Source organism: Micrasema longulum, unplaced genomic scaffold, assembly GCF_059751315.1.
Source record: "Micrasema longulum isolate JH-2025_06_02 unplaced genomic scaffold, ASM5975131v1 h1tg002180l, whole genome shotgun sequence".
NCBI classification, from domain to species: domain Eukaryota; kingdom Metazoa; phylum Arthropoda; class Insecta; order Trichoptera; family Brachycentridae; genus Micrasema; species Micrasema longulum.
In genome coordinates, this window is record NW_028279345.1 from 43,812 (window position 1) to 57,004 (window position 13,193).

The 13,193-nt window shown below is 42.5% G+C and overlaps 1 protein-coding gene across 1 annotated transcript; it reads right to left on the reverse strand.

Annotated features, from left to right (window-relative positions):
- Positions 1 to 9,084: 9,084 nt before the first annotated feature.
- On the reverse strand, positions 9,085 to 13,167 carry LOC148272827 (uncharacterized). Its single transcript, XM_088239525.1, has one exon. The coding sequence runs from the start codon at positions 13,165 to 13,167 to the stop codon at positions 9,085 to 9,087; it is 4,083 nt and encodes a 1,360-aa protein (XP_088095651.1).
- Positions 13,168 to 13,193: the final 26 nt, after the last annotated feature.

Below are 13,193 nucleotides of genomic sequence, written 5' to 3' on the forward strand. Positions count from 1 at the left end.
AAGGAAACAATTTATGCAACAAAAAAAAAACGATTTTTTGAACCCATCTAACCAGAGAACCCCCTTAATGGATGCAGAAAACTAGGAAAAATGACGTGGCATGAGCAAATCCAACAAATGCTTGAATGTGACATGTCACAAGTTGAAAAAATCGACGTGAATGTACGAGAAGATGTTTGAATGTAGAGGAAGCGAGGTCTGTATGCAAATTCAAAATCTATCCTCTTTGGTGAAACAGCTTGATGGCTTTTTCATTTGTTTAATTTTGTTGGATTTTTCGCACGTTCCACGCAAAAAAAGGCTGGAATTAAAATAAAGAAGAATAGTGAATATATTTTAGCATTCTCCGACTTCATTCAAATGCAGATCTTCTTTATAAAAGCCGATACAAATTTAAATTTCTAATCAATTGTGATTTACATTGACTCTATACTTATCATTCATTACGTACAAGATAATAATTGCAAATCAATCACATTCGTACATTGACCTTGTAACATAAAGTGTTTTATGTCTTTATTTACACTCTGTTCCATCCGTGTGTACTGATGATTTTGCTTATTTGTTTTGTTATGAGTTGACTCAGTACATACTTAGTACGGCAAGCAACTAACTAGGCCAGTACATTGATGTACGAGGGTGTTACTTGCAGACCCGGCAAAATTGGAGATCTTAAATAAGTGAGATATGAATTAAAACTTATTCAAAACACAATTGTTTACAATAATTATAACATTTTCAGTTCAAAACACGGCTTTATTTGTGAAAATCTGACTTTCAAATTATTGGGGTTTTTTTTTGCAAACACGGTAACCTCTATTTGAGTATTGCAAAGTTGACAATCTCCATGATTAAATGAATTATTTCACTATTGACTTCTCGACATAATCATGATAATTTCATCACTAGTTACACATAAAATATTGACTGGTTATAATAAAAATTTAAAACATAAAAAAAATGTTGAAGCATTTAAACTTATTGCAACAGAGAGGGAAAACATTTTTGAGAAGGGAATATGGAAGTCTAGGCATTTACAGGGCTTATGATCTGTCATTGGCTGGTTTAAGTGGCCAATTTACACACTGTGTAATATTCACCATTCTGCCCAAATTGTTTTCAGGCGTTGCCTAGTAGGCGATTTGGTTCAGCCGGATGAATCTCACCTGCGTAATACAGGTTTCAGCTCCTTTACTTCACAAAAGTCAACAGATGGAAGAGTTAAGGAAATGTGGATGTTCAAAGGGCAAAGACATTCCTCTGATAGGAGGAAATCCAGCCAGTCTGCAAGCATTTGAACATACTCAAACATTGTTGAAACTGAATCATATTTTAAAAAGTTGAAAGTCACTTCAAAACGCCCAAAATGATGCATTTTTAATGATAAACCCTACGAGTTCATTGAAATGAGCTTTTTGGTTCATTGGTTATATATTACATTATATTTTTATTTTCTGATGTTCTTTTTTTATATTTGATATGCCATGTATTTTTTAATGATGTTTTTGTTCTATGTAGTATATATGGTGATATTGATAGCTAGTTTAGATAGTTTGATACATACATATATTCGTCCCAGCTCAACACAGAACTTTGGTTCCATGGATTTGGGAGTTGGGTGTCTCAATAAATGTTAAATGAATATATTGTGAATAAAAATATTTAAAAAAAATAAAATTATTGATAAATTTGTATAAATCACTTTAATTTTAAGTTACACTTTGACCAGTTTCGAGGTTACTACCTCATCGTCAGGAATTAAACTAACTTCCTTTTATTATTTTACAAGAACACAACTATAGTTTCGGGAGAGCACTCCTCCCATCTCTCTTTTATATATCTCGGGTTTTATATCACCCGTCGATGGGAGGAGTGCTCTCCCGAAACTATAGTTGTGTTCTTGTAAAATAATAAAATTGTGTAACACTGATAACAAAGTTTTATTTTCATAATAATTTGACTTATAATTACTCGCGTTGCTATTTATATTATAAAATATTGTATGAAAGAGACAGAAAAATTAAAGAAAGAGAGAGAAAGAAGATAAAATGAATCATAAAGGGAATATTTTAAAAGAGGACTCGAAGTAAAATTTAATTTATTATTTGGTTTTTAATTAATGGCTTCATTAATTTCTGATCATTCTAAATCGTCTATGTTCATTTTTATTGACATGCAAAATTTCTACACCCCTTTCTTGATTAAAATCGTGGTTTTCGGATATAAGATGATTTTTTATTAATATCCCTACAGAGATGAGGTAGAATTTTTTCAAATTCAGGATTATGGATATTCGAGCGTTTACAGGGCTTATGACCTGTCATTGGCTGGGTTAAGTGGCCACTTTACGTTTTACAACATTCCCCATTCCGCTTATTAGCGAATATCGACACAGGTAACATTTTTTTGATTTTTGTATATATGTTATTAAATGAGAAACCATTCACAAGCGTGTTGGAGCGCCATCTATGTATTGATATTGAAGTTAAGTATTTTTAATTAGCATATTACTTTATTTTATGTATTTAAGACTCTTCCGAGTTAAATTAAGTACTAGTAATCGCCTGCAGATGACTCTGCAATTTATTCGCTAATAAGCGAAATGGGGAATGTTGTAAAACGTAAAGTGGCCACTTAACCCAGCCAACGACAGGTCATAAGCCCTGTAAACGCTCGAATATCCATAATCCTGAATTTGAAAAAATTCTACCTCATCTCTGTAGGGATATTAATAAAAAATATATACCTACTCCCCCTCGGGAGAAATCCAGATTTGTGTATGTACAAAATACACATACCAAAAATAATGTTGTGTTATAAGATGATTTGCGAATTCTGAAAAATTATTATCACTGAGACATCTTATACAAATTTATAAACACATAAGTGTAAAATGTCATACTACAAAGTAAAAAATGTTTTTGGAAAACAATAAGCTTTAACTTAATATTGTAACTATATAAGGATTGCAAAAATATAAATGCAACAAATCACAAAATCAGTCTAGTTTTTATTTCAAAGTTAGAATAACGAATTATTTAAATGGGCAACAATCCAATATTTTTAATTGTGCTAATTTTACACCCGACTACAGCCCAACGTAATCCGACACATCCCGACCGCAGGTTTCGGCTGATCCGAAGTTTCGGACAATTTCTGTCCGAAACCACGGTCAAAACTGAAATTTAGTCGGTCACTAGTTTTTTAGTTTTTTGCGTCTTGTGTTCCATTCAACTGAGGTTCCAGAACTTGTCTTGTCTCGCGCAGAGATCAGTAATTGTGAACCCGCATAAAAGGGCGTGACATACAGCTTTGAATTCACGGTAAAATTTCATTTTTAGAACGTAATTTGAACCTATTGTTGTAGGAAGCATCATCTCTATTTAATTATATGATGATGATTGGTTATCTAGCTTTCATATATCAACTATAAAATATCTAAATTTTGTAAATGGGGTCTAGAATTCCAATCGTCTATGCGCTTAGTAACTGCAAGACGTGTTGTAATCTTACTCCTTTTTATTATTCATATTATTTTTAAATATCATTAATACACTAAATTTATTTGTCAATTTTTAAAATATGTAAATAGAGGCTAAATTTCTCACTGTCCATGCGCTCTGTAGCTGCAAGTCGTCCTATCATCTAGCTCCTATCTGTTATAATTTTCAATTGATATTAATTGAAAACGAGGAACTAGAATCCCAACCGTCCATGCACTCTGTAGCTGCAAGACGTGCTGGGATATTTATTTATTGTACAGCACCCGCACTCCCTAGTAGTAAAGTAAAGATACCTCAGAAATTTCTTCTGAACCATCTCCAGCATAAGAGAGTACTTCAATTATATACTCGTATACACATTACAAAATAGGATAGCTCAATTCATACATATAGAAATACTAAAAATAATATGGGAAAATTAGGTATATATATATTAATAACACACAAGTGTATATAATATCCAGAGAATAATATGTTAAAAAAGTAAGAGAAACTTGTAACGAAAAACTCCCTCAGAGACGGGAAAAATGTCAATGTCCAAAGTGATATTATTCAACATAGAGATAGCTCTTCCAACAGGCATAACGATTTGCAGGTTGGTCCTGTATATTGGAATGTGAAACAGTCAATGCTGACGCTGTCTAAGGTAATTATCCGGAACATAAAAGCTAACGCTCCGCATAATTTCCGGGTTTTCAATAATACCGCGCAACAATCGAAGGAAGTGCGTTGTTAAATACACATTCCTTCTAGTCTATGTAATGCAGTGCCCTATGCACCACTAGGTGTGAAAAGGGGGGTGATGATGATGATTCTAATGTTAATATATTCATTCAGCTAGCAACACCGCCTAAGGCATTTTTGTATTTTTTTCATGATGATAAAAAAAACTGCTCTTTTTATTGGAAAAGCTCAACTAAAGTGCACCTTAAAATGAAATGTTCATCAATAAAATAAGCTAAGAGGCGATATGTCAGTTTCTCGGTCAGTATTAGTGCTCGGCTATAGTGGCGAGCATTTGGCGACGCGGTGCTGTGAAATCCAAACATGGTAACAAGTGTCGTGTCCATAGTGACTGCGCGGGCGCGGCATGGCGCCGCGTACCGCGCCCGCGCCACGCCGCGAGACGCTCGCCACTATGGCCAAGCATTTTAAGCCATCATTAAATAACCATGACTTCAATCCTTTTGTTTTATTTTTGCTGGCAAAATATGGGTTATCGCAGCATTGATAGCAGTGAATGTAACTACACTAACACAGTGTATTATGTCAACCTTATCAATTCATTACGTTTCCTAGGTCATTACCGCCGACAGACTGACTTGCCCGTTCAAAATTAGCCACCTAAAAATATACTATGTAGAAGCAAATACAGGGTCGTCCAATAAGGGACGGAACATCTTACATACAAATTCTTATCTCGGGACTTATAATCAAATCTTGTTTTTCTTATTTTAATGAAATGGCAATAGTGGTCACTTTTGAGATCGTCTACTACGAGGATTGCTACTTAAGTTTTGAGATAGACAAGTAAATACAAATATTAATAGTCAAGATAGCTTTATTGTTTTTCAAAATATTCTCCTTGAAGATCGATACACTTTTGCATGCGTTTGAACCAATTTTCGAAGCCCTTTTTCCAGTCCGATTGAGGTACCTCCGTAACATGTGATTTGAACGTATCAACTGCCTTTTCAGGCGTCGAAAAACATTGACATCGCAATGTAGTTTTGATATGTGGGAATAAGAAAAAATCATCGGGTGCCAAATCAGGACTGCACGGCGGATGACCCATCAATTCGATGTTTTGAATGCTCAAAAATTCACTTGTTTGATGTGTGATCGCTTGCATTGTCGTAGTGGAGAATAATTCGTCTTCTGCAATTGGTTTACCTTATTTTTCCCAACACTTCTGGCAAACAAATGGTGGTGTACCATTCAGAATTTACCGTTCTACGTTGCTCTAATGGAACGGTGGCGACATGTCCAGTTACTTCGAAAAAACAGGCGACTATTTGCTTCAAAGTGCTTCGTATGCGAACAACTTTTGTTGCAGTAAATAAAGCAAACCCACGTAAACAATGGAGGCGGATTCTTTTTATAAATGACATTTTTTCAAAACAATTATCAAATTCCCTACCATCAAATTCCTAGCCATAAACCGGCTTTCTACACAACTAATAATATAGGAACATTGTTAAAAAATCACAAAGACAAAGTCCATTAATATAATAAATCTGGAATATACCAATTAAATTGTAATGATTGCGTTTCAATCTACATTGGATAAACTAAAAGAAACTTTAATATTAGAGTAAAAGAACACTTAAGATGCTTAAATAATAATAATTTTTCTGAATTCGCAAATCATCTCATAGAAAATAATCATAACTTCAATAAAGACACTGGATTTAAAGTACTTCATGTTGAAAATAAAATATTAAAATTAGACAACTTTGAAATATTAGAAATTAAAAAAGCTTGACAAAGAAGCTTGTTTGCTTTGAAACCGGTCAGTGAAAAATAACGTTTTTTCATCTCTGGTGTGATATAGTTCAACTTTTAAAAGCCCTCAAGGTAATTTTCAGATAAAATGTTGCTGTATAAATTAAACAATTAATCTTATACTTTTATTAGAGCCAAGGCTAAGCTTCTTCCAAAACATGTCATACGGCAGTGTTACATATTTAATTCTTTTCTCTCATTAATCTTAGTCTTCTGAGGCGTCACTCTGAACATGGTAGCCCTGAATTGCGAGAACTTCTATATTTTTTTTGTGACTTTAAAGCAATGGGGAAGTTCAGTGCTATGAGAAATCTGATATAAAAAATGTTTTCTTACAACCGGTAAAAATTGGAGCATTCCATTTTTTGGTGAAGTTTCTCAAAAATGTGTGAAAATTTTTTTAGAAATGGTTTTAATAAAAACAAACTACTCGTTACGTCACAGGTTCTGGTGAACAAAAACCGATCAATAGCATTGTTATGTGTTGCGGTAGTTTCTGGGTCGCCATGTTTTTCAACGTTCTCGGGTTCTCCTTTTGAATGTTGGGAAAACTCGCCGATTTGAACTTGCAACGTCACGGACGGAATAATTTCAAAATTACAACTTGTGCTTTAAAAAATCATTGAGATAATTTTTGGCTTAGTTTGATAGTCTATTAAGAAAAAACATTGAACTCCAGGTCTGCGGGAAGCTCAGCCCCCGAAATGGGCAATGCCGCTGTAGAAACAGTTCTTTAGGCCCCCCGAGATCGCCGACAAAGGCAGTCTTTGACCACTCAGAATGGTTCGATTTACAGTTCCAAATTCGGCCATATTGGGGTATTAAAAGCAAACTTAGAAATCTCCATTGAAGAATTTACTGAGATATTTGTGAAAAACTTGTAACTTTAAAAAAAATACGTACCATTTTGTAAAACATGTATTCCATGATAAGACTAATAATTTAGTTTTCCTTAAAATAAACAGTTTAAAAATGGACGTTGCTATTTATGCTACAAAAATTTGTACATATCTTATTTTGCTTATTACTATAGTCCTTAAAATATAGCTTGATTAGAATGACAGTTGTCAGCAAAAGTGACGACATAACTTTGTAGTGACGTCTAAGGAATGATTTATATTGACATACAAAAAATCATTAATATCTGGTATGTTAATTGATTTTTTAATACAATGCTTGACATATAAATTAACATAATTATATAAAATCAGCTTTAAAACTAAAATAAACCTAATTATTAACAACGTTCTTACGTTTAATAACGTTTTGCAAAAATGTAAGAGATGGGACAAATTGATCAATGTAAATCGATCGAATAAAAAATAATTCATTTGTTGTTCATGAAAAACACTATTTTATGTTTTGGCTGAGAGATGGCATTTCGACAGCATTCAGCCTGCTTTCATCTTTGTTATTCCTATTACATATTTCACTTCCATACATTAGCAACTGTACCAGATTTCTTACTTTGCGAACTGCTAATTTTGCCTTCTGGGACAAACGTTTATTTACCAAAGTTGATTTTACCCAAATGTACTACCCTTAATAACCTCATTTAGTCGTATTTTCTTTTCTTTAAAAAATCATCACATTCGATTTATCAACATTCATCAGTAAATGTGGTCCATTTATAGCTTTTAATAAAATAAAGTATTTTCAATATTTTACGTATTATGGCTAAGAATATTTACAATGCAAATGTTGATGGATGCAGAAATAGAGGAAGACCGAGAAAGACATGGCATGACCGAATCCAACAAATACTTAAAGATGGACATGTCAAAAGTCGGAATAATCGGCGCGCGTGCATGAGAAGATGTATGAATGTAGAAGAAGCGAGATCTGTATGCAAAGATAGAGTGTTGTGGCGTTCTATCCTCTGCCTACCCTTACGGGGAAACGGCATGATGGTTTGTTTGTTTGTACGTATTATGGTAGTGCTTTCAACTAACAATATTTTGAGTTTGTCCAAATTTTTGTAAACATGGACTGGATTCAACTCCCTGAGGAGCTGTTAATGCTTACATATTACAACAGAGATGAAGAACATTTAGAGAAGGTAATATAGAAGTCTAGGCATCTACACGGCTTATGACCTGTCATGGGCTGGTTTAAGTGGCCACATTACACACTGTAACATTCACCATTCTGCCCATATTTGAACATCTATATTCCTTAAATTCTTTCATCTGTTGATGTTTGTGAAGTCAAAGAGCTGAAATCTTCATTTATGCGGGTGAGATTCATCTAATTGAGTTATTTCACCTACATACTAGGCAACACCTGAAAATCTTATTTTTTTAAATTTCTATCTTTCTTCATGGACCGGTGGATTTATCAACAATTGTAACGTACGCGTTACCACGATGAAAGTTTCGCCGGTTCGTCACCCGCGTCTGCCGCAGTCAAGCTTCCCGGCGTAAGTGGGAAGCCGCCCTCCCAGACAGAGCCAAAGACAAAGTCGGAAGGTAGGAGCACAGCTGCGCCGACCGCAAGTCAACCTCAATAGCCCTGAAAAGGACTTTCCACCCGGTCCAAGTGGTGCAGAGAGGCGAAGGCAGTCAGCAGGCAGAGCGGAGCGAAGAGCGAAGTGCAGGAAGGCGAACAGGACGGAGAACGGAATAAAACACGTGTGAACTGTTCAGAGTTAGGAACTCAACTGATTTAATATCTCCAATTGACCGCCTTATAAAGCGGTGCGCGTCGGGCTCCGTGAGTCGGCCATCCCACCCGCGCCGGCTGCCTCGGAGTGGTGGGGGTAATCTTTCCCCGCCACTCGCTACATGCCGCCGGCCGCAGGTGGCGTAAATACGGGCGCTCAATGCCCGTACGGGCCATTTCGTCGGCAGCCGCGACGCGCGCAACATGACATTTACATAATATATTTTTATACATTTTATTCATTTTAACCTAGCTATTTTTCCCCGGTAATACTGAGGCCAGGCTCGAAAGTGACCATTTTATCTTTATTGAGAGCCCAGCCATCAGTTCTATACATTTACCGGGGATCCTTTCTAATTATTGTATTATTTTAATTTATTCGATTTTACGCGTCCGGAACACTCCCCCCGTGCAGCTAGTCTGTACTATTTTCCTGCTGGGCGCGTTGTTCCTCTTCCTTCATTAGTACGGCGATCTTCACCGCTGGTCTGGTGTAGGTGCCGTTGGTGGTCCGCACCTCGACGACTCGTACTTGTCCGTCAGCTGCTGGTTCTGCACGGGTGACTCTGCCGCGAGGCCAAGAATTCCGCGGCAGATTTGGGTCCATGATGAGCGCGAGGTCCCCGACCTGTATTGGAGGCGCGGGCTCGCGCCATTTCTTCCTGTGCGCCAAGGTGGGAAGATACTCCTTCAGCCATCGGCGCCAAAACATGTCGGCCATTTTCTGGGCGATCCTCCATTGCTTATGAAGGCAGGCCCCTTCTTCCTTTTTGTTATAATATGCCAGAGTTGGCTGTGTATTGGCTGACCCGAGCAAGAAGTGGTTCGGGGTCAGCGGTGCTTCGTCGTTGGGCTTGGTTGACACATGCGTGAGCGGGTGATTGTTCACGGTGTACTCTGCTTCAGCCAATATGGTTTTGAGGGTCTCCTCTCTTGGAGCCTGCTCGTTGAGGGTTGCGTGGAGGGCTCGTTTTACAGATCTCACGAGTCTTTCCCACGCTCCCCCCATATGAGGTGATGAGGGCGGAATGAATTTCCACTCAATTTTGCGAACTGTAAGTTCGGCGAGCATTCTGGGGTCCGCCAGGAGCTCGTCTACGGCCTGTTTCAGCTCTTTGTCCGCTCCCCTGAAGTTGGTAGCGTTGTCCGAGTATAACGCGTGTGGGCAGCCTCTGCGGGCGGCCATCCTTCTTATGGCCATTATGGCGGAGTCGCTTTCGAGGGACGACGCTAGCTCCAGGTGGATCGCGCGTGTGGTGAGGCAGGTGAACAGTGCCCCATAGCGCTTTTCTTTTCTTCGGCCGTTGGTGATCATCATCGGCCCGAAGAAGTCAAGCCCGCAGTGCGTGAACGGCGGCGTCCTGAAGGCCAGTCGGGCCTCAGGCAGTTGCCCCATCAGCGGGGGTTGGGGCCGGCTGCGCAGCATTTTACACAGCGGGCACCATCGTGTTATCTTCCTCACAGCCCCGCGGAGTCGCAGGATGAGGTAGCTGGCTCTCAGGTCGGCGATCGTCCTCTCGACTCCCGGGTGGCCACCCTTCCGGTGGCTGTGCGTGATCAGCAGCCGGGTGTATGGGCAGGTCCCGTCCATGATAGGCGGCGCGCTGCAGTCCTCTGCGAAGCTGTGTGCCGCTTGGATGCGCGTTCCCATCCGGATGACTCCCTCTTCGTCTAAGAAGGGTGCCGCTGCATGGAGGCGGCTGTGCGGCGGGATAGGCGCCTTTCGTCTCAGGAGCTCCAGCTCTTCTCCGAAAGCCGTCTCCTGGGACCGCTTCAGCAGCATGATTTCTGCGGCCCGTGTTTCTGAGGCGTGAAGTTCAAAGGTCCCCCCTGGGGACGGTAGGGACTCGTGGCGGCGGCATCGTGCGATGAATCGCAGCACCCATGCCGTCGCCCTGACGAGTCGGGTCCACGACGAGAAGCGCTGCACCTGGGGTAGGGCCTCCGTCCGTCTGATGTGGCCCACGAAGTGGCGGGGTTGTTTCCGCTCCAGCGTCTTCTCGTCCGGTTGTTGTAGTAACTTCTTCTCTTTCGGCCAGTCGGCTTCCCCTTTTCTCAGGAAGCCGGGGCCTCCGAACCATAGTCCCGACCTCGCAAGGTCGGGTGGGCCCTTGTCGCGGGTCCCTATGTCGGCTGGGTTGTCCTTGGTGGGGACCCATTTCCAGTCCCGTACGTCTGTGAGCTCGTCAATCTCGCCCAGCCTGTTTGCGACGAACGTGCTGTACCGCAGTGGGTCGGTTCGCAGCCAACACAGGACCGTGCTCGAGTCCGTCCAGAACACGGTTTGGGTGATGAGAGCTCGACTCTCTTTTTTTATGGTGGCGGCCATCCTTGCCGCTAGTAGCGCTGCCTGGAGTTCTAGTCTAGGCACTGACAGAGGCTTTAGGGGGGCCACCTTGCACTTCGCCATTGCGAAACTTGTGGTATCGGCCCCCACAAAGTATGCCACTGTGCAGCATGCCTGCTCTGACGCGTCGCAGAACACGTGCAGTGTCACGGGTTCTTTCTGCCCTTGCAGCGAGCATCTCGGTATTGTACAGCCGTTCGCTGCCAGCAGGTCGCGCCATTCCAACCACTTTTCGGCGTGGTCCGGTTGCAGCGGTTGGTCCCAACCTGTGTTTGTCCTCCAGATGGCTTGCAGCAATATCTTCGCCCGTATCGTGAGGCACGCAATGAAGCCTACTGGGTCGAAGATACTCATGGCGGCGCTCAACATGCCGCGCTTGGTGGGTCGCTCCGGGATGGCTGCACTTTCGGCTCCGTGCCGAAATATAAATAGGTCGCTCTTGGGATCCCATACGATCCCGAGGACCCGCTCCGTCATTACTTCTTCCCCTATGGTGACTGCTGTATTGGCCCGGTCGTCGGCCTTTACTTCTTCCAGGACATCTGGTTTGTTTGAAGCCCACCCGGTGAGCCGGAACCCGCCATTGCCGAGTACGAGGGTAACATCTCGTACCAGGCTTGCAGCTGTTTCTTCGCTGTCTGTGGCGTCTAGGTAGTCATCCATGTACATATTGTGCTCGATCGCCTCTGCTGCGGCGGGAAATTCTTTCGCGTGTGCTCGTGCGACTGTGTTTCGCACGAATTGCGCGCTGCTGGGTGAGCACTTCGCTCCAAACATCATGGACGCGAAGACAAACGTGTCGGGCTCCTGCCCGTCCTGCGTCCGCCATAGGAACCGCTGCGATTGCTGGTCGGCTTCCCGGATTCTTATCCGCAGGAACATCTCCCGTATGTCGGCCGCGATGGCTACTCGTCCCTCTCTGAAGCGGATCACGTTTCCGAGGAGGGATGAAAGCAGGTCAGGTCCCGTCAGTAGATGGTCGTTCAACGCCGTCCTCTGGAACTGGGCGGCGGCGTCGAACACGACCCTTATCTTGCCAGGCTTGTTGGGGTTTGTCACCGCGAAGTGGGGCAGGTACCATTTGCGCGAATGGTGGGCGTCTACCTCCTCGCGGCTTAGTTTGACGGCGTATCCCTTTTCAATGTAGTCCGCCATCTTGGCGCGATATGCGATCGCCAGTATCGGATCCTTCCGTAGTTTATTTTCCAGGGAGTGCAGCCGCTTCATGGCTGCTTGCCGGTTGCAGGGCAAAGAATCTCCGTCTTTCGCCCACAGTAAACCGGTCTCCCATCGTCCGGATGGTAGTTGTGTGGTTGAGCTGCTCATGAGCTCCGCCGCTCGCACATCTGCGGCGCGGCAACGTTCCAGGGTGGTTACACCTAGCGAGTCAACGGCGAAGCTCTTCTTTACCAGTTCCGCTAAGTCCCTTTCACCCTGGCCGTCTGGGGGTAATTCAAAGGCGGGGTGCACAGCCCCGCCGTAGGTGACGGCTCCTAGGGCCGTCTCGATGGTTAGCCGCCCGTCCTCTTGTAGGACTGGCGGGCCTGTAGATACCATTAGGGTGGCGTAATCAAGACCGATTAACATCTTCGGCTTGATGCCTGGCCCGTGTGTCTTGGTGCTCTTTCGGTTGCGGTGCGGCAGATCCATGACCCGCACCGTCTGTGCCTGGACACCAAATTCTTTGTTTCCTTTAACGAGGATTACGGATACACGCTGTGATTGTAGCGTGTCCGTGTTCCCACTGGCACCGATGAGTCTCAACTCCTCGCAGGCCCCGGTGGCGCCCACTGCACGGGCGACATCCTCCTCGAGGAGAGTTACCGATGAACCCTCGTCTAGTAGTGCGTGGATCTCCATTGACCCACGCGGGCCCTTCAAGGTTACTGGCACTACCTTGAAGGTCACTGGGACTTCCGTTCGCCTTGTCAATAAGACTTGCTCGTTCGGCGTACTGTCCACTCTCTCGCGGTGTAGCGACCGATGATGCCGCCCGTGGCACTCGTCGCACTTCGCCGCTTCACAGGTGGTCGTTTTGTGTCCCGGTTCCAGGCATCCGTAGCACACGAACTTGGCACGCACAATTGTCCACCTCTCCTCTACCGTTTTCCGGAGAAACTTCCGGCATTGTCCGAATGCGTGTCCACTCATGTCGCAGAACAGGCATTTTTTGTCCA